The sequence below is a fragment of the Scyliorhinus canicula genome, chromosome 16, assembly GCF_902713615.1.
Source record: "Scyliorhinus canicula chromosome 16, sScyCan1.1, whole genome shotgun sequence".
NCBI lineage: Eukaryota > Metazoa > Chordata > Chondrichthyes > Carcharhiniformes > Scyliorhinidae > Scyliorhinus > Scyliorhinus canicula.
In genome coordinates, this window is record NC_052161.1 from 118,595,096 (window position 1) to 118,616,955 (window position 21,860).

General features: G+C 48.8%; 1 protein-coding gene across 1 annotated transcript in view; it reads right to left on the reverse strand.

Annotated features, from left to right (window-relative positions):
* vwa1 (von Willebrand factor A domain containing 1) overlaps positions 1 to 21,402 on the reverse strand; it is a 63,208-nt gene extending 41,806 nt beyond the window's left edge. Inside the window, exon 1 of the mRNA XM_038821710.1 lies at positions 21,060 to 21,402. Within this exon, the coding sequence (XP_038677638.1) occupies positions 21,060 to 21,129 (70 nt within the window). The 5' untranslated portion in view covers positions 21,130 to 21,402. The remainder of the gene's footprint in view (positions 1 to 21,059) is intronic.
* Between the last annotated feature and the right edge of the window lie 458 nt (positions 21,403 to 21,860).

The following is a 21,860-nucleotide window of genomic DNA, read 5'->3' on the forward strand; positions in this document are numbered from 1 at the left end:
AGTGAGGAAGAGATGAAAGTAAACAACCTGGACAGAAATGCGGGACTGGTGGGGGTTGGGCAATGATAAGAACAAATTTCACAAGCCTCGATTAGCATTTAGATGAAACTTTTTTTCCCCAGCAGCATAATGGGTAAGGAATAAGATTCTGGGAGAGTTGATTTGTGTCCAATTAACATCTTTGAAAGAAATGGGATTAAGATCTGGAAAAGGGATTGCCACTGGGGAAAGGTTAAAAACATTGCTTCATTTTCTGTTCTCAATGGGGATGTGGGAAGAAAGCTGGCAGTTCAGTGATGCGAAAGGGATAAACAGGAGGCGTTTTAGGATGACGTATTGAAAAAACAATCAGAATAGATTCTGGGTGCAGTGGGAATGTTAGAAATGTTGTTTTGCACGAATGATCGTAGGTGTCACCTTAAGCAAATTGTGTGTTCACCTTGACTACCCAGTTATCTAGTCATGTGATAGTGAAGACCTTTTTGTTCCGAGTGATCCTTTCATCTCATGTAATCCTGCACTTGCCCCAAATGCATTTCTCCCAGATTTGCCAAAGTAGTCTCATAAACATTCGAGTGATAAGGACCAGATATAAAATATACAACTAAACAGGGTGAGGTTCTCAGTAATTTATCATGGAATTTACAGTGCAGAAGGAGGCCATTAGGCCCATCGAGTCTGCACCAGCTCTTGGAAAGAGCACCATACCCAAGGTCCACACCTCCACCCTATCCCCATAACCCAGCAACCTCACCCAACACTAAGGGCAATTTTGGACACCAAGGGCAATTTTAGCATGGCCAATCCACCTAACCTGAACATCTTTGGACTGTGGGAGGAAACTGTAGCACCCAGAGGAAACCCACGCACACACGGGGAGAACGTGCAGACTGCACACAGTCAGTGACCCAAGCCGGGAATCGAACCTGGGACCCTGGAGATGTGAAGCAATTGTGCTAACCACAATGCTACCGTGCTGCCCAACACAATATGGAAAATGCTAAGTTGTCACTTTTCCCCATTAACCCTCAAAATCAATTTTTATTTGTTAGCAATCGTTGGAGCTTACTCACAACCTTTTTCTTAGAAGACATGTATGTCCATTTGTTAGCTGTAATGAGGCACTTTCGGAGACTTTATTAGTAGAACATAAAGGAATTTATTTACAAGTCATCTACAAGATCTGCATGTTGGCAGCTAATTACAAAATACATCTGCACTAGGAGAACTCCTCCCTCTGGGGTGATTCCCCGCTCTGAGTCCCAATTGGTCACCCAGACCAGGTGACCCTTGCTCTGCAGTGTTGCCTGTAAAGGGCCAATCACCGCACTTAGTCTTCATTTCTTGTGGGTTGATTAGACAACGGAAGCATTCCCAACTGTTTTCAAATTCAAACTCGAGTAGAATGCCTTTGTTTTAATCTGAGAGGAAGCCAAGAACCTGACTGTTGACCTTGCCTTCGTTGTGTTGGGTATTGGCAGATTCAGCTGTCAATCAAATCGGTAACCTCGCATGAGAAACGTCACCAACCCCATTTTAATGGTCTGGGAAATGAAATAAACCTTGTGATGTGCTCAGTGGAAGGAAGTATTTTTCACAGTTCATCCAATATCTTTCCTGAAATGTAGGAATGAGCCCCATTGACTTAAACTGATATGGTATGCGCGAAACACAATTCTGTTAGTCCATCTATTCCCCTTTCCTCAATAACTTGTGTTTTGCGCAATTAACCATTTTTATGCGTTAAGTGTATTGTAAATAAATAATCTGAAATAGTTATGCAGATAGTGACCATGCGCAACAAGAGAGAACCTGACCATCAACCCTTGACATTCAATGGCATTACCATCGCTGAATCCCCCACTATCAACATTCTGGGGGGGTTACCATTAACTAGAAACTGAACTGGACTAGCCATATTAATACTGTGGCTGCAAGGGCAGATCAGAAGCTGGGAATTCTGCAGCATGTAGCTCACTGCCTGACTCCCCAAAGCCTGTCGACAAAGCAAAAGTCAAGATTGTGATGGAATACTCTACACTTTCCTGGATGAGTGCAGTTCCAACAATACACAAGAAAGCTTGACACTCGCTAGAACAAAGCAGCCCCACTTGATTGGCACCCGTTTCACCACATTCAACATTTACTTCCTCCAGGCACAGTGGCGGCAGTAGTCACATCGACAAGATGCACTGCAGCAACTCGCGAAGTGTTCGTCGACAACGCATTCCAAACGCGAGACCTCTACCAGGACAAGGGCAACAGATGCCATGGGAATATCACCATCTTCAAATTTTCCCTTCAAGTCACACGTGATCCTGACTTGGAACTATAACTATAATCGCTGTTCCTTCACTGTCGCTGGGTCAAAATCCTGGAACTCTCTCCCTAACAGCACTGTGAGTGGCACCGTATGGACTTCAACAGTTCCAGAAAACGGCTCACCAAACCTTCTCAAGGGCAATAAAGAATGGATAATGTATGTTTGTCTGGTCAGCAATTCCCCCAGCTCATGAATAAATTAAAAAAAAAAATAACTCTGATATCAAATAGTCAATGCAATTGAAATAGAGACCGCTATCTGACTGGCTTTACTTGCTCTAGTTTCCCTCTGCCTTAATGGGGTAAGCTGGTGCATGGGAGGTGACACTTTCCTATTAATTACCCTGTAGTTGCCATTGTTCATCCTTTTCACAGAATCTACAGTGTAGAAGGAGGCCATTTGGCCCATCGAGTCTGCACCATCAAACCATCAGGTGCGGCTTAGGGTTCAAAAGGACAAAATAGAAAGGTAGGCCGCAAGTTCTTTGAGTAAAATGTTCTACTCTTCGAAGCAAGTAATACTAGGACTGGGAAAGCAGCATCAGAACCGACGTGTTAACTCTCGCTCCACAGATGCTGCCAGACTTGGTGAACGTTTGCAGCATTTTCTGTTTATAATTCAGTTCTCTTACTATCCTGGCCAACATTTATCCCTCACCCACCATTAATAACACTGATTACCTGGCTGCTTATCTCATCGCAGTTTGTGGGACCCGACTGTTCATACATTTGCTGCCTGCTTGCTTACAACACTCACTGCCTGGTCAAAAGCACTTAATTGACTGTGAGGCACTTTGAGATGACCTGAGGTTGCGCAAGGTGCTATATAAATTCAAACTTATTTCAATCTGCATGTTTGCATACTATTAGAAGCAGAAGAGAGACTGTGACTGTTGTAATATATCTTTTAAGAGATGCCAGCATGACATTGCTAGAAGGGAAATGTAGCAGGTGATCCAGGACGCGATCTTCCTAAAAGGGACCAAAGTTCCTTAGCGAGCGCATTTGGGTGCGTGTTTCCCGGCACTTGCAGTGCCAAGAAACAAGTGGCTATTCGCCGCTACTCGTGTTGAATAAGGGGCCGAAACGGCAAACGTGCAGCTGAGGCTGCACACAGCCCTGTTTGTTTTACAACGGGGAGCTCCGTTCACCGGAACTGCCCAGTGTAGTGTGAAGTCGGGATGCCATTTGTAAACGGTGTCCCGATCTCTGAGGTCCACAAAAAAAATTACTTCCCCCCCAGCCCGAACGCAACATGGGAGTGTCCCCTGGCCCTTCCCTCACTCGCACCCCCTCCCAACACCCTGGTGCCCTGCCAATCATGCGTGTGAAAAAGATGCTATCTTGGCACCTTGGGAGTGCCAACCTGGTGCCCTGGCAATGCCCCACCAGCTGGAAGTGCCACCTGGGCACCTTGGCAGTGCCAGCATGGCACCCAGGTGTCACTGCCAGGGTGAAGGGCTGGCACTGCCAATGTGCCAAGCTGGCACTGCCAGGGTACCCAGGTGGCACCAGCAGTGCCAGGGTACCAAAAGGCATGCAGCTGGTGGCCTCTGACCCCCTTGGAGACACCCACGAGTGCAGTTATGTCTGGTCCCCGTTTGTGGGGAAGTAATTGAAACCCAAAGCCTCAGGTACCTCAGGAATCTGCACATTAGAAGAAGGCTCACTGCCTCACAGATTTGCCAGAAGGTGATCCAGCCCATTGCGGGCAAGATTCTCTGAGCAACGTCTCACGAGATTGCGTTGAATCTCGGGAGGCGCTGCGAGCCGGGTGGATCCCGGGAGCGGGGTCTTCCGGCTTTCACTGGCCACTTTGTGCCGCAGCAAGATGCTTTTCCAGTGCAGTGAAGCCAGAAGATCGTGCCCCCAGTCTCAGTACGGCACTGCTGCTGATTTCTTCAAGCTTTTTATTCTACCTTTGTATAACTGTTCATATATGCCTGGTCTAAATAAATGAACCCACAACATGTTTACATAATCCCTAATGAGTGATTGGTGCTTTTATATCAATATAACGTGGCATATGCTCAGCAGCAGCAAGATGCGTACAGGTTTGATAACGTGAACAGCCTTAGATCGTGCTACAGGGCATGAGACGACCCTTCACGCTTTAGTCAGTCGGTAATGAGTTTGCAGTGTTGAAATTGAAGCATTGGTGACTGCTCAGAAAAGCTTTGAAGGCAGTGCTAGAGATAATGCTCAAACAACCAGCTGGTAAGCAGAGGGATCCCTCATGGTGAAATTGCAATGCATAGCTTGTCATTTCAGTCAGTGGGACAGTACTGTTCGAGAGGACTAAGCCCCAGTTAGCTTTGTTGGGAAAGGTGAGTGACTGGATGTGGGCTGGATCAATGGCAAGTGATAGAGAAACAAACAAGCAAACAATAAAATACAAACAAAGCCATCATAAAAATAGATTGGTTGCGATTATCATGAATTGCTGAACATTCAATTTAATAAAACAAGGAGAAAGGTCAAAGGCATAGCCATATTGTCAAAATGCCACAAAATTCCCCAGTCTAAGTTGGGATGCCGCTGACATACTATCCAAATTCAACATTTTTCTTCAACAGCAGGAGCTCCGATTCCTTCAACCAGATAAGCTTGAACCAGACAAGCAAACCATAAAGATTAGCCAAGCAATTGGGAATGAAGGTCTATACAGGGTGAACATATCAGGATTGACAGCAGAGGAGCTGAAGGTCCCCCCCCCAGAAATGTGGCTGCATTGGAAGATTGGTTGAGAATCAGGTTAAACTTCTATATTCATCGAGGAGAGTCCATGTCATTTCAACGATGGCCTGCAGCATGCATGGATCATTTCATCAGTAGATGCAGAGAAAATGGAACGCCCTGTGATTTTTCAAATGCAGAGCTAGCAGACAGAACTGTGGAGTTGGTGATCACATCCATTCCCATGGAAGCGTTCCAGAGCGATCTGTTAGAAAAGCCCAAAACATATGAAGAACCACTCAAGGATGGACGCAAGTATGAAAAGATGCTCGAAGGTTGACGAAGCTTACAGATCCCAAGTACAACCCAGATTGTTGACGTACTCACCAGCGCATCCAAACCTGGCAAGACATGTGGAAGGCATGGCCAAATGCAGACAGCAAGGAAATGCCCAGCTTTACATCTATTCTGCAAACTATGTGGCCGAAAAGGTCATTGGCGGCAGCAGTGAACTAGAGGAAAAGCTGATGCAGCTTCAAAGAGCTGTGCACTGATCCAAACAGACCATACACAACGGATGGTAAAGCATTACGGATGACTATCCGGGTATCCCATCAGAAATATGTGCATGAAACTGACAGACCAGAAAATTATGTTGATGTGCACGATGAGATGAAGAGCAGTGACCACAGGTTTTACACTGTCAATATTGCAGAAAACATAGACACCATCACACCATCCGACACCATCACACCATCCAGAGTGTGATTCAAATGACCTGTCCGAAGAATGTTGGTAACTATTTATTATTGGTCAAGACTGACACGGGGCAAGTGCCAACATGCTACCCTTGCAAATTCTAAAAGCGAATATCAACAGACATGGAATGGTGCGGTGAAACCCACTATTGCACAGCTTCTGGCATACAACGGTTCACTCATTTCGTGTACAAGACCAATATAGTCCTGAAATGCAAGTCCAATCAATCTTCTGGGGATTACAGATATTATGCATTGTGGAGAGTAAAGGCCTAGCGATTGCAGGTCTACCAGCGTACCACGACTTTGCACATGGAATTAGTACATCATGAGGCAGATCTACATCTGAAACAACCTTTATCTCTTTGAAATATCCAGAATATTTCAACAAACTGTCAGTTTTAAGGAAGCTATAAAGTTAGGCTTGTGGGGGAATGCAAATCCGTCAACTGATCTGGTGCGCTCATGCCTGCAACTACAAGAATAAATGGTGAAAGATTCCCCATTGCAGAAACTGTAAAACCATCACAGAAGGGCAGCCCGATTCAATTCAGCATGCCCACAAACACGCAAGACCATTTTGGCCTTACTAGGATGAGATAGGCATCTTCCGGACAGTCATTTTTAAAGGCAGGCAGGTCACCATGCCAGAATCTTATGACTTGATATTCTTCAACAACGTTATCACTCACAAATGGACATGGATCGAATGGAAAAAAACTCAAAGCAAGACAGTCTTTTGGCCGAGTATGCGAGGCTTGTGAAGAGCATCTGCCAAGTCAGCACAAAGAGCCATTGATTCCTCATGACGCTCCTACCCATTTGACCTCTTTCATGTCCATGGTACGGACTACATCATCATCATTGAATACTTTACCAAGTACCCGATTATTCAATTGTCGCGCACACTCTAATTGCTATTTTCAGTTTATATAGAGATATCATTGTGGATAACGGTCCACAATTTATTGGTAAGCCATTAAAGAATATGTGTGAGAAGTTGACTATCGATCACCCTACTTCTTCTCCTCATTACCCGAGCTCTAAAGGCCTAGCCGAATGAATGATTTGAATGGTGCAATCTCTAATTCTCAAATGTAGACAACCAAGACAATATTGAAATGTTACATCTCAGAATATCTTTGTGTAAGTATTCCATCACTGCTGAGCTTATATTTGGCAGACCAGTGCATACCAAATTACCTACTCATACCCATTCTACTCTCTCAGAAATGAGAGAGCATCTTTTAAAGCTACAAGAGAATATGGGCAACATGCACAATAGAAAATGCAGATACAGCATTGTCACGTTTAGTTAGGCCAATAAGTTTGCAACCAGGATCTCACAGAAGATGCATGGCAACAAAGTGAGGTGACAAGGATGTGATTGAAACCAGGTTCATATGAAGTTATTACACACAAAGACGCAATGGTGAATCGTAACTGAGGACAAATCAGATCCATTCCAGCTCCTCAGTCACTATGCAGTCCCATTGCATCAAGGACAAGATCCCAAATGCAACTCGGAATAATATCCAAGAATAGTAACCCCACCAATCACCGTGAGCAATTAAAGAAACCTCCAGACGAGGTTACCATTACAAAATCTGGATGTACCACCAGTCCAAAGATGGGCAGGTTAGGTAGATTGGCCATGCTAAATTTCTCCTTAGTGTCTAAAGGTTAGGTGAGGTTACGGGATAGAGCATGGGCCTAGGTATGGTGCTCTTTCAGAGGGTCGTGCAGACTTGGTGGGCCGAATGGCCTCCTTCTGTAGGGTCTCTATGATTCTATTCTCTGATTACTCCTGTGCTTTACTGATTCAGATTTCTTACTTTTATGCATTTATATAATATTAACTGAACATGAACATGTATTGAACTGGCCTAGTCACATTAATACTGTAGCTACCAGGACAGGTCAAAGGCTAAGAATTCTACGCGTGTTACTCACCTCCTGACCCCCCCCCCCCCCCCCCCCCCCCCCCCCCAAAACCTGTCCACCATCTACAAGGCACAAGTCAGGAGTGCAGTGGAATATTCTCCATTTGCCTGGATGACTGCAGCTCCAATGCACAAGAAGCTCGGCACCATACAGGACAAAGCAGCCCGTTTTGATTGTTCCCCCTTCCACAAACATTCAAACCCTCTGCCACCGATGAACAATGGCAGCTGTGTACACCATCTACAAGATGCACTGCAGTAACTCACCAAGATTCCTTAGACAGCACCTTCCAAACCCACAACCACTACTATCTAGAAGGACAAGAGCAGCAGATACCTGGGAACCCCACCACCTGGAGGTTCCCCTCCCAGTCACTCACCATCCTGACTTGGAGATATATTGCCATTCCTTCACTATTGCTGGGGAAAAATCCTGGAACTCCCTCCCTGACATCACTGTCTACCTATACCTCAGGGGCTGCAGCGGTTCAAGAAGACAGCCCACCACCACTTTGTGAAGGGCAACTAGGGATGGGCAATAAATGCTGGATGAACCAGCTACGCCACATGAAAAAATAATTCTAGCCTGGCACCACACTGCGCAGCTGCATCATCATATTATTGATTGGTTCAAGTTTTGCAGACTGGCTCAAAGAAATGCAAACCTCGCAGCTGTGATTTAATGAAATCAAAATGAAATGTGGAACAATGAGTAAATGTGGTAGCCAGCATTCCAAGTGGGGACACGCAAACTAGATTCGATGGTAACACGAGCTGATAGCGAGGCTGACTAACAGCGACACAAAAGATTTATATTTGGCCCCAAGCAGTACGTAAATACACAAGAAGTGATTCTATTGTACTTGATGCACAATAATACATGATTCATTCAATCTGAGACAGTCTCACTACTTACACAGACGATCAAAGACAGGCACTCCCAATACATGCAATCTACTTCGCACCACCTCGATGAGGAAGTCTGAAAAGGAGGACACACTGAGCCCAACAGGTGGAGTCAAAGGAAAAAAGGTTCAATGCAACAGAACACGGGTACAGAGCAGTTATTCTATTACAGTGAGCCCAGCTCACTGTTCACGGCCCTCTGGGTTCATGCAGGGTGTAGAAGGGGCACCCCGCCGCTGGGGGCGGGGAGGTTGGGGGGGGGGGGTGTATTTCCCCCAGCCGCATTCGCGTCCCATGACCTGCTTAACCCCAGGTTATGACATTTCTCCACCCCGCCCAGAGTCCGTGGCGGCGCCACCGCACACACTACTGCGCTGAGATGGGGAGGCAGGAGCGGATGCCGGAGTCTCTTAACGGTGACAGATGGAGGAGGGTGCAACAATGAGTAGCGGAGTGGGGTACGCCTCTTCCATCCAGACTGGTGGGGAATTTCGGGCAACTGTGGTGTCGGCAGGGCAGGCCCTGTACCGGGGGAGTCGGGTCGTTCTCTGAATCAGAGGAGTCCGACGTTGGGGAGAACAGCATGGCTGCCAGGTGGCACAGCGACGAGGAGACGTCGTAGGGGTCCGACAGGGCCCGCAGGGCTGTCAGAGGAGCGGTCTACAGGCGCCAGGCTATAAGGTGGTCCACGTGGCGACTCACTTGTGGGCACCCCACTTGCAGGTGATACGAGTCCCACCGCAGGACAGAGCCCTTGAGCCAATGGTCACCCTGAGCATAGTTACGTACGTAAATCTCACCCCCGGGACAAAAACACGAACTGGATGCTTTGAATGTGGAACCGTGGTCTGAAGATCCTGTGCCTTTAGCACCCTCACCCCTATGTGGGGCAACAGCAACCCTAATCTGGTCCGTGGATGCCGGGCCATCAGAAGCTTGGCGGGGGCAATGCCTGTAATGGGGAGAGGGTGGGCCAACCTGGTATCCAATGAGCCAGTGCCCCGTTTCCTCAAACCCTGCTTCAGGGTCTGTACAGTCCGCTTGGCCTACCCGTCCGACGCCGGATCTTAGGGGGCTGTCCTGACATGACGGACTCCGTTGGAACACAAGGATGCCCAAAAATCTTGGCTCACGAATAAAGGCCCTTTATTGGACACGAGGACCTCCAGAATCCATGGGTGGAGAAGGAGAGGTGGAGTTTCTCGATTGTCATTGCCGTGATGATAGTCGGCATTCGGTGGACTTCCACCCACTTGGAGTGCACGTTGATTAGCAGAAGAAACATCGAGCCCAGAGACCGGCTATTTTGATATGGGCACAGGCCCAAGGACGGCCAGGCTATTCCCACAGGTGAAGGCCGTAAGGCGGGGAGCCTTTGATGTTCTTGGCAAACGTCACACTGGCGGGCTACCGTCTCGATGTTTGTGTCCATACCAGGTGCATCTCCGAGCTAACATCTTCATCTGTGAGACCCCGGGATGGGTTCATGGATGTCACTTAAAACTAGCAACCAAGGGCAGCACGGTGGCGCAGTGGTTAGCACTGCTGCCTCATGGCGCCGAGGTCCCGGATTCCATCCCGTCCCTGGGTCACTGTCCGTGTGGAGTTTGTACATTTTCCCAGTGTCTGCGTGGGTCTCACCCTATGTGCAGGTAGGTAGATTGGCCATGCTAAATTGCCCCTTAATTGGACAAAAAGAATTGGATACTCTAAATTTATAAAAAAAAAGCTAACGACCGACCTTTCACAGGGATCATCACCTGGGATCTCCAGAGTAAGGTCCCATCTTCAACACTTAACTTGGTGGTGAAGGCATTCAGCTTCCCAGATAACTGATCTGCAGTGACTCCAATGCCTCCAATGAGGACGACGTTTCACAGCTTCGCCAAGAAGGGTAACCTTAGCGTCCATTCGCGAATATGTGAGGCTGTGACAGGAAGAGTATCCATAAAATTTAATACTGCCAACAATCCGTCGACACAGCGGGGAGGCACCGACTCCGAGGACAACGGCAGGCCACTCAGTGCACCGGCGTGGGAAATCTGGGTGACCAAACGTGTATTCAGAAGCCGCTAGTAGCAACGGCAACATTAGATTTAGAACATAGAACAGAGAACAGTACAGCACAGAACAGGCCCTTCGGCCCTCGATGTTGTGCCGAGCATTGTCCGAAACCAAGATCAAGCTATCCCACTCCCTGCCATTCTGGTGTGCTCCATGTGCCTATCCAATAACTGCTTGAAAGTTCCTAAAGTGTCCGACTCCACTATCACAGCAGGCAGTCCATTCCACACCCTAACCACTCTGAGTAAAGAACCTACCACGGATATCCCTCCTATATCTCCCACCCTGAATCTTATAGTTATGCCCCCTTGTAACAGCTACATCCACCCGAGGAAATAGTCTCTGAACATCCACTCTATCTATCCCCCTCATCATCTTATAAACCTCTATTAGGTCGCCTCTCATCCTCCTCCGCTCCAAAGAGAAAAGCCCTAGCTCCCTCAACCTTTCCTCATCAGACCTATCCTGCAAACCAGGCAGCATCCTGGCAAATCTCCTTTGCACCCTTTTCAATGCTTCCACATCCTTCCTATAGTGAGGTGACCAGAACTGCACACAATACTCCAAATGTGGTCTCACCAAGGTCATGTACAGTTGCAGCATAACCCCGCGGCTCTTAAACTCAAGCCCCCTGTTAATAAACGCTAACACACGATAAGCCTTCTTCACGGCTCTATCCACTTGAGTGGCAACCTTCAGAGATCTGTGGACATGAACCCCAAGATCTCTCTGTTCCTCCACATTCCTCAGAACCCTGCCGTTGACCCTGTAATCCGCATTCAAATTTTTTTCTACCAAAATGAATCACCTAGCACTTACCAGGGTTAAACTCCATCTGCCATTTTGCATCTGCATCCTATCAATGTCTCTTTGCAGCCTACAACAGCCCTCCACCTCATCCACTACTCCACCAATCTTGGTATCATCAGCAAATTTACTGACCCACCCTTCAGCCCCCTCATCCAAGTCATTGATAAAAATCACAAATAGCAGAGGACCCAGAGGATTTGAGCCAAGGTTATGGGCGGAATGGCCTCACCTTCTTTAAAATGGCCCAGCAGAGGTTTGTGGTCGGTGATTATGAAATGCCGTCCGTACACATATTGATGGGATTTCATGACGCCGCAGATCACCGGCAAGTCATCTTTCTCGATGTGGACATAGCGGTGCTCAGCGGCTGACAGGATCCTGGAAGCAAAGGCAATAGGGCACGCTATCCGGCATTTGATGCGCCAATGCTGCTCCGATCCCATATGGGGAGGCATCACAGGTGACAATCAATAGTTTTTGAGGGTCATAGGGCATCAGCAAGCCCAAGGTTGTCAGGCGCCTCTTTATTCGCGGACGACAGCTTCCTGCTCGGGGCCCCAATGTCGTTCGGAGTTTTTCCTCAAAAGAGAATGTAAAGGGGCCAGAATAACATATTTTCCATAATAATTAATGAGGCTTAAGAACAACCTCCGAGTCGTGGTGTTGGTGGGAGCCGGAGCCATTTGGATGGTCTTCACCTTTCCCACCAGCTCTGTCCAGTTGACAGGTACCCCAGGTAGACCACTTCACGTCCATTAAAAACGCATTTCTCTTGACGCAGTCAAAAAATTGGAGAACCTGCGGAACACAGCCTCCAGAGTTTTCAGATGTTCCTCTTCCGAGATGCCGGTGACCAAAACATCATCCGGATAAACGACTGCTCACCGCAATCTACTTACACACTTTCCACGGTGCACTGAAAAATGACACCTGCAGAAGACACCCCAAAAGGCAAATGTGTGAATTCAAATAGACCCCGTTGGGTGTTGATGGTGGTATAACGCGTCGAGGCTTCATCCAACGGCAGCTGCAGAAACACGTTGCTCATGTCTAATTTTGTGAATGTAACGCCACCGGTCAGTTTGGCGTAAAGATCTTCTTTCCGTGGAAGCAGATATTTTTCCAGGCGGTAAGCGGTATTCACGGTTAATTTATAATCCTCACAAATGCGGACTGAGCCGTCTGGCTTGAGGACAGCAACAGCCGGAATGGCCCAATCACCCAAAGGAACAGGCCGGATTATCTCCAAAAATGTGCAGGTTAGGTGGATTGGCCATGCTAAATTGCCCTTAGTGTCCAAAATTTCCTTTAGTGTTGGGTGGGGTTACTGGGTTATGGGGATAGGGTGGAGGTGTGGGCTTGGGTGGGGTGCTCTTTCCAAGAGCCGGCGCAGACCCGATGGGCCGAATGGCCTCCTTCTGCACTGTAAATTCTATGATTCTATCTCCAATGCTTCCAGACGATCCAACTCCAAATTAACTTTGTCAAATAAGGTGTACGGAACAGAGTGGGCCCATAAAAATCGAGGCTGGGTCAGAGGGGTCAATGTGAATCCTTGCAACTGTCCCTCTAATGGCGTAGAGTCCTGGGCAGAATACTTTGGGAAACTTCACCGAAACAGCACATAAATGGCCCAAGCCGACCTATAGAATTCGGCTCCAGTCTAAGTGTAAATGACGGAGCCAATCGCAGCTCAACAAACTAGGCCCATCCCCATTAACCACTATTAATGGTAATTGGGCCACCTGGTGACTGTACACTATGGGAACTTAGTCGTTTCAGCAATGTGTAGTTGTTCTCCAGTATAGGAAGCGAGATGAACTGTAGTCTTAGATAGATCCCGACTCGTGCTACCTTCGAATATCTTCAAAAGTTTTAAAGACTACCACCGACACCGCTGCTCCAGTGTCTAGCTCCATTTGCAACGGATGGCCATTTACCTGGATGGGAACAATGATGGGGGCTACTCGAGACATTGTCAAAAGGGAGCTCTTCCACCTCCTCCGGATCTCCTAAATGGTTAGCCCGGACCCCGGCCCTGGGTGAACGCCGGCCACAGACTGATCGTTGGGGTCAACCCACCCAGTCTGTCGTCAGGCCCCTCAGCAAGAGCAAACACAAGCAGAGCACCGAGATCCAACACTCGTGACGAGGGCAGACTGTGGCCCCTGTGAGATGTGGGGAAGTATGCAGCCACATTTCCAGGGGCTGGCACTGATCTGCCCTGGAGTGGTCTGCACGCCCTGATCCAGGTACCAGGTTTTACTCCTCATCGCTAGTATGTTGTGGTCAAGTCAAAGGAAAAAGGTTTAATGCAACAAAACAAGAGTATAGAGCAATTATTCCATGACAGGAATCCAGCTCACAGTTCATGGCCCTCTGGTTTTATACAGGATGTAGAAGGGGCCCCTGCCTCTCAGTGGGGGAGTGAGTATTTCTCCCAGTCTATAAGCGTCCCATGATCTGCTTAACCTCAGGTTATGACAGTCTCCTTTGTCGTGGCACGGTGGTACAGTGGTTGGCATATCTGCCTCACAGGTTCGATTCCAACCTTGGGTAACTATGGAAGTTTGCACATTCTCCACATGCCTGTATGGGTTTCCTCTGGATGCTCCAGTTTCTTCCTACTGTGCAGTCCCATTGCATCAATGACAAGGCCTCAAGTGCAACCAGAAAGAACCTCCAAGAATGACAACCCCACAGATCACTGTGAGCAATTAATGAAACCTTCAGGCAAGGTTACCATTACCAGATCTGGATGTACCAGCAGTCCAAAGATGTGCGGGTTAGGTGGATTGGCCATGATAAATTGCCCTTTAAGTGTCCAAAGGTCAGGTGGGGCTACAGGGATAGGGCAGGAGATTGGGCCTAGGGAGGGTGCTCTTTTGAAGGGTTAGTGCAGACATGATGGGCCAAATGGCCTCCTTCTGCACTGTAGGAATTCTATGTATCCCTGGTCACCCCACAATTACTGGGTTACTGTCACTTTAAAAGGTTGGGATCTAAAACTAAATAATTGCCTCTGCAACTTTTAGCCAAATTAAAGAGTCATACAGGACAATGTGTATAATGAGTAACAGCGCTCAGTGCACCCAGTCAGAGAGTCAATTACAGCACATAATGGATTGCAGCTGTTACTAACTATTTATTTGTAAAAGCTAAACATTATTGTGAACTTAATGATGTAGTTGAATACACAGAATTGCCTTTGGAAAGTGCTCTACAAGAATTTGGGGCATTTTCTTTCCTCTCTCAAAGATGAATGTTGTGTGAATGTCAATGCAGGAAATGGGGTACGTTCTATTTTAGATATTTCATGTCCGCATCAAGCACTGGCAGGGTAGGTACAGCCCTAATCAAGATGCAGATTAAAGCTCCAACTACACTGCTTGACACACGCTCACCGCTCAGATATAGCACAGGTTATTGAGTGAAGGATCCTTTACACTTTTCCATTAGATGCTCGTCCGTCAGGTACAGCACAAGATAGAAACAGAGTGGCGCTCTTTCTACACTGTCCCAATAATATGCTTCAGCTCAACACACCAATGTACCTATGTGACTGATGTTCCTAAAGTGTCAATTGCTCACCAATTGTATTATTTACAGCAAAGTTTTGAAAATGTATTTCCTGTACACTTAAATTTGATTTCATAATTTGGTCACTTCCCCTTCTATGATTTACCTCAGTAAAGAACAGAGATGAGGAAGCCCGTTCAGCCCACCTTGGCTCATTCAGCCAGAAAGATCCTAAACTCACCACATTGCAGCATTCAATTGTTTCTTCACAAGATTCAGGAGTTTGGTTTCTCCTCACCACTACTTTTCCTGAATGTCAGCCCCATGTGTTGATCGATTTTTGTATAAAGAAAAATTTCTTGGCCTTTTCCCTTAATTCACATTTTCCTAATAATAATCTTTTTCTAAGTGCTAAGTTTACTTAGAACAAAGCAGCCCACTTGATTGCTCCCCCTTCCACAAACATTCAAACCCGCCACCACCGACGAACAGTGTGCACCATCTACGAGATGCACAGCAGTAACTCACCAAGGTTCCTTAGACAACATCTTCCAAACCCATTACCACTACTATCTAGAAGGACAAGAGCAGCAGATACCTGGGAACCCCGCCAGCTGGAGGTTCCCGTCCAAGTCACTCAGCATCCTGACTTGGAAATATATCGCTGTTCCTTCACTGTCACTGGGGCAACATCCTGGAACTCCCTCCCTAACAGCATAGTGGATGTACCTACACCTCAAGGACTGCAGAGGTTCAAGAAGGCAACTCACCACCACTTTCTGAAGGACAACTAGCTATGGGCAATAAATGCAGCCTAACCAGCGACACCTACATCCCATAAATATTTTTTTTAAGGCTAAGAATCCTAGATCTCTTTCAGCTTCTTCGTCAGCTATTGCAACACCGTTTAGAGAATAAATCAGTTTATTTAGCTTTTCTTCCTTTACAATGCAGTATTTCACATTTGTCAGCACTAAATTTCATTTACTCCACCTAAATTACATCGGCCATTTTTCTCCCTAATCTATTTATCCAACTCTTCCGATAATTTCCAAGCAGCTTAAATTCACCGCATCTCTTCCTTTAGCATGATCCATAGACTTGGCCACTTTGTATTCAGTTTCCGAATCCAGGTCACTTGTTTAAATTTGGAAATGGAATGGGCTCAACACAAATCCCTAGCTGCCCTGACATAATTCCTTTCACAGACACTCATTCTTCCCAACCCTTTGGTCAATGATTTACCCATTTTCAGATTTTAGTCTGGATCACTAACACTTAGCTCGCAGCCACTTTGTGCGATTTCGTCAAATACCTTTTAGAAGTCAACATGGGACTTCCCTGTATTTACCCCGTGTCATCACTTCATTGAGGCAGTGGCCATGTATTTCACTCATTCTTTTATGGGACCAGCTGGACTTATCGCCCATCCCTAGTTCGGGCGAAGGGGGGTGGCAGTTTTGAGTCAACCACATTGCTGTGGACCTAGAGTCAGGGGCTGGTTTAGCACACTGGGCTAAATCGCTGGCTTTTAAAGCAGGCCAGCAGCACGGTTCAATTCTCGTACCAGCCTCCCCGAAAAGGCGCCGGAATGTGGCGACGAGGGGCTTTTCACAGTAACTTCATTGAAGCCTACTCGTGACAATAAGCGATTTTCATTTCATTTCTGCATTTGCCGGCCCTTCTGTTTCAAAAATGTATATTTTAATCCATTTTATCATTTGGTCACTTCCCATTTTATCAAGTTGAAGGAAGGATACTTACCACTTGCATTCATATTCGGTTTCAAATATTTACATATATTTAGGTTTTCGACAATAAATCACATTAAAATAACATCTTCAACGTAGAAAAACCCTTCAAAGCACTTTATTGCCTGTCCTCTTGTATTATAATATGGGAAAATATATTTATTTTTACTGATTTGCTCAGCCTCTGTAATATTTATCCAGCTTTCTTTTTGTATTTCTGATCAATCTTTTACTTTTTGAGGGATTTCTTAAATATTCATTCCAAACCTCTTTTCCTATCTCCGTGCCGGGATTATTTGCCCTGTTTATTTTTTTTCCTAATTTGTTTTTTCAAAGGTTTAGGGTCATATTTATTTAGACTGAGCTTGTTGATTTCAGAAAAGTAACTAACTTTCATGCTATCAGCATCATACCCTCCATGGAGTTCCATTTGGCCCCCACTGAAGTGTTGCTCAGCAAGCTATGCAGAATTTGTATATTAGTTGTTTCCTCATTGCTTCTAATTGAACCCTTTTATGGTCATACACAGCTCCACAACTAATGTATTTTTGACTTCATGTCGAACTTGATTGTTCTGTACTCGCTATTCTGCCAGAGGGAAAATACTTCGGCAAACTTAAGATATTGCAGTTGATGGGAATCTGGAATAACAGAAAATGCTGGAAATAGCCAACAGGTCACGCAGCGTCTTTGGAGATAAAACAAAAGTTGGCGTTTTTGTTTGCGGTCTGCGATCCTTCAACAGAAAGGTCACAGACCTGAAATGCTCAGATAAAAGCAAGATATTGCAGATACTGGAAAGCTGAAATAAAAAGAGGAATCGCAGGGAAACCTCAAGTCAGTCTGGCAGCGTCTGTGGTGAGAGAAGCAGAGCTAATGTTTCGAATCAAATATGATTCTCATAGAACATATAGTGCATTCGGCCCATCGAGTCTGCACCAACCCATTTAAGCCCTCACTTCCACCCTATCCCCGTAACCCAATAACCCCTCCTAACCTTTGTTTTGCAACACCATAGAGGCTCATTAATTCGGTGCAAACCTGCGTGGGTTTCCTCCGGGTGCTCCGGTTTCCTCCCACAGTCCAAAGATGTGCGGGTGAGGTGGATTGGCCATGATAAATTGCCCGTAGTGTCCAAAATTGCCCTTAGTGTTGGGTGGGGTTACTGGGTTATGGGGATAGGGTGGAGGTGTTGACCTTGGGTAGGGTGCTCTTTCCAAGAGCCGGTGCAGACTCGATGGGCCGAATGGCACTGTACATTGTGTAAATCTAGAAGGACAAAAGCAGCAGATACCGGGAACCCCGCCACCTAGAATTTCCCCTACAAGACACTTGCCACCCTGACTTGGAAATATAGTTCACCGTGGCTGGGAGAAAATCCTGGAATTCCCTCCCTAACAGCACTGGGAGTGTACCTACACCACAGTCTGCAGCGTTTCAAGAAGGCAGCACATCACCACCTTCACAAGGGCAATTAGGGTTGGGCACGAAATTCTGGTCTCGCCAGCGACGCCCACGTCCCGAGTAAAAATTAATTACAACAGACTAACAGTCACTCTATTAGGGACCACACAAACTTCCAGTAGTCAGACAACTGGATACATTCCCGTTTTCTGCAGCACACCAACATGCCCTGCCTGGGGAGGGAACTGCCTTTTATTTCTCAATAGCTCCCAGCAGCATCCAGCCGGCCAGATACAGAACAAGCACCGTGGCGAGGAAAGGTCAATGAAATATCAGCCGGGCAGAGAAGCAGCCGGTTAACCGCAGTAAAGCAAAGCCCCCAAAGAGCAGAGGGTCTCCCTGGTCTCCACACCCGGGGGTGGGCTGCTTTCTCCACACTGACCTGCGGCACATTTCCCACTGCACTCAGAACTGGCAGCACAGAAACCCCTCTGAACCAGAGGAAGGGCACAGAATGGGCAAAGAGAGAAGCCCGTGTGCCCACTCCAGCTGGGGGAGGAAAACACAGTCACAGCAGGCAAGTTAGCACATTCAAATTAAATACTCCCCAAAGCGGTGCGGCCACTCTTTTGAAATTGGAAGATTTTAAAGTCCCAATTTCTCACTCCAGTTTTTCTACTTTTGTCAGCGGCAGGTCTGTATAACCCAGCAGAATATTCCCCAAATGCGGAGAGAGAGGGAGAGCCCAGTATTGGCCCGCTCAGCCGGGCCCAGTACTCCCGAAGCCTCTACTATAACCTTTAGACTCTGCAATACCCACCCTTAAAATCAATGTCCACAGTCCAGCTTACTCTGTGCTGCTGGAGGATACTGTCTCCCGGTGGGAAGCGACAGTCTCAGATTCCACATTGAAATGCACATTCCGCTTTGTGAACAGGATTTAAACACAGGGGGGTGGGGGCTTGGGGGGGGGGGGGGGGAGAGTGGGAGGTGGTCCCACACACTCTGCCAGTGGGGGGGGGGGCCCACGCACACTGCCAGTGGGGGGAGGGGGTCCCACGCACACTGCCAGTGGGGGGAGGGGTCCCACGCACTCTGCCAGTGAGGGGGGGGGTCCCACGCACACTGCCAGTGGGGGGAGGGGGTCCCACGCACACTGCCAGTGGGGGGAGGGGTCCCACACACACTGCCAGTGGGGGGAGGGGTCCCACACACACTGCCAGTGGGGGGAGGGGTCCCACACACACTGCCAGTGGGGGGAGGGGTCCCACACACACTGCCAGTGGGGGGAGGGGTCCCACACACACTGCCAGTGGGGGGAGGGGTCCCACACACCCTGCCAGTGGGGGGAGGGGTCCCACACACCCTGCCAGTGGGGGGAGGGGTCCCACACACCCTGTCAGTGAGGGGAGGGGTCCCACACACCCTGCCAGTGGGGGGAGGGGTCCCACACACACTGCCAGTGGGGGGAGGGGTCCCACACACTGCCAGTGGGGGGACGGGTCCCACACACACTGCCAGTGGGGGGAGGGGTCCCACACACACTGCCAGTGGGGGGAGGGGTCCCACACACACTGCCAGTGGGGGGAGGGGTCCCACACACTCTGCCAGTGGGGGGTGTCCCACACACTCTGCCAGTGGGGGGGGGGGTGCACACACACTCTGCCAGTGGGGGGGGGGCACACACTCTGCCAGTGGGGGGGTCCCACACACACTGCCAGTGGGAGGGTCCCACACACACTGCCAGTGGGGGGGTCCCACACACACTGCCAGTGGGGGGGGGTCCCACACACACTGCCAGTGGGGGGGGTCCCACACACACTGCCAGTGGGGGGTCCCACACACACTGCCAGTGGGGGGTCCCACACACACTGCCAGTGGGGGGGTCCCACACACACTGCCAGTGGGGGGGTCCCACACACACTGCCAGTGGGGGGGTCCCACACACTCTGCCAGTGGGGGGGGGGTCCAACACACTCTGCCAGTGGGGGGGGGGGGGGGGGTCCAACACACTGCCAGTGGGGGGGGGGGGGGTCCACCTTCTCTACCACTCTTGAAAGTTCGGATCCCGTGCAGCTTCTCACTGGGGATTTTTGTCTTCAGACTTTGAAATGTCTCATTTCTTAATCTCATTTTAACCTTCCTCCCCACACATCCCCCAACTCCCCTCACATCCCACAGCCCCCCCACCCAACCTCGCCACCCAACCCCCCCCACATCCCCCAACCCCTCCCACATCCCCAACCTCCCCCTCACATCCCCCAATCCCCCCTCGCATCCCCCAATCCCCCCCACTCACATCCCCCAATCCCCCCTCACATCCCCCTCCAAATCCCCCCACCCCCAACCAAATCCCCCACCCCTCCAAATCCCCCCACCCTCAACCCCCTCCAAATCCCCCCACCCCCCTCCAAATCCCCCCACCCCCCTCCAAATCCCCCCACCCCCCTCCAAATCCCCCCACCCTCCTCCAAATCCCCCCACCCTCAACCCCCTCCAAATCCCCCACCCCCAAACCCCACCTCCAACCCCCTCCAAATCCCCCCACCCCCAACCCCCTCCAAATCCCCCCACCCCCAATCCCCTCCAAATCCCCCCACCCCCAATCCCCTCCAAATCCCCCCACCCCCAATCCCCTCCAAATCCCCCCACCCCCAACCCCCTCCAAATCCCCCCACCCCACCCCTCTCCAAATCCCCCCACCCCCAACCCCCTCCAAATCCCCCCACCCCCAATCCCCTCCAAATCCCCCCACCCCCAACCCCCTCCAAATCCCCCAACCCCTCCAAATCGCCCATCCCTAATCTCCCACCTCAATATCCCCCACCCCAAATCTTCCACTTCTCCCTCCCCAACGCCCACTGCCCAGCCCCCGCTCCCCACCCAGGGGTCCTGCTCCACCTTACCTGCTGTCCTGTGTAAGATCCAGACGGCTAGCAGCAGGGACTGCAGACTGATAGCTCTGAGTGCGGGCATGGCTGCTGCTGCTCCCCAATCTGGGAGAACCCTCTGTGTGTGTAATTCCCCCTTTCCTCTTGCTCACATTCTGACCAGCGGCACCGAACTGGAAAAGTGGCCGAGGAAAAGGGAAGTCCTCCCGGGCACCTCTCAAGCTGCCCCTCCTTTGGTCCGCATCCCTCTGCACAATCTCCTCCACCGAGGGTTTGGGGCAGAAAGTTTCAGCGCCTAAGCCACATGGAAGCTCCTGTGATGCAGGCTCCCACTGAATATTTAACGTTGAACTTGGAGACACCGCGTCACTAGCTAGCTGGCAAAGCGCCTGAGTGAAGAGAGAGAGCGCAAAATGTTTGAACTAAACCCAAAGTTTAACCACCTTATCATCTAATTCCGATCTGAAGTATGTAAGCAAATGGTTCCTGAAGCTCAACACCCTGGTCACACCTTCACTAATAAACGATAACACCCAGTTCCTGGATTCAGTTTACAGCGTGGAGCGAAGCCATTCGGCCCTCATGTTGTTGCCTATCATTTGAATGCAGGTTCTGCTCAGTTCCACTGGTTAACAGTTCCACTGGTTAACACAGCCAAGTGCAGATCATTGGGGCGTGTAAACACCACTCCTACCAAGTGTAACCTATGGGTTGTAGGCATCAACCTCCAAGGCCAGCACTTGTTGCCCACTCCTACTTGCCCTTAAACTGAATGGCTTGCTAAGCTATTGCAGAGGGCAGTTTAACTATATTACT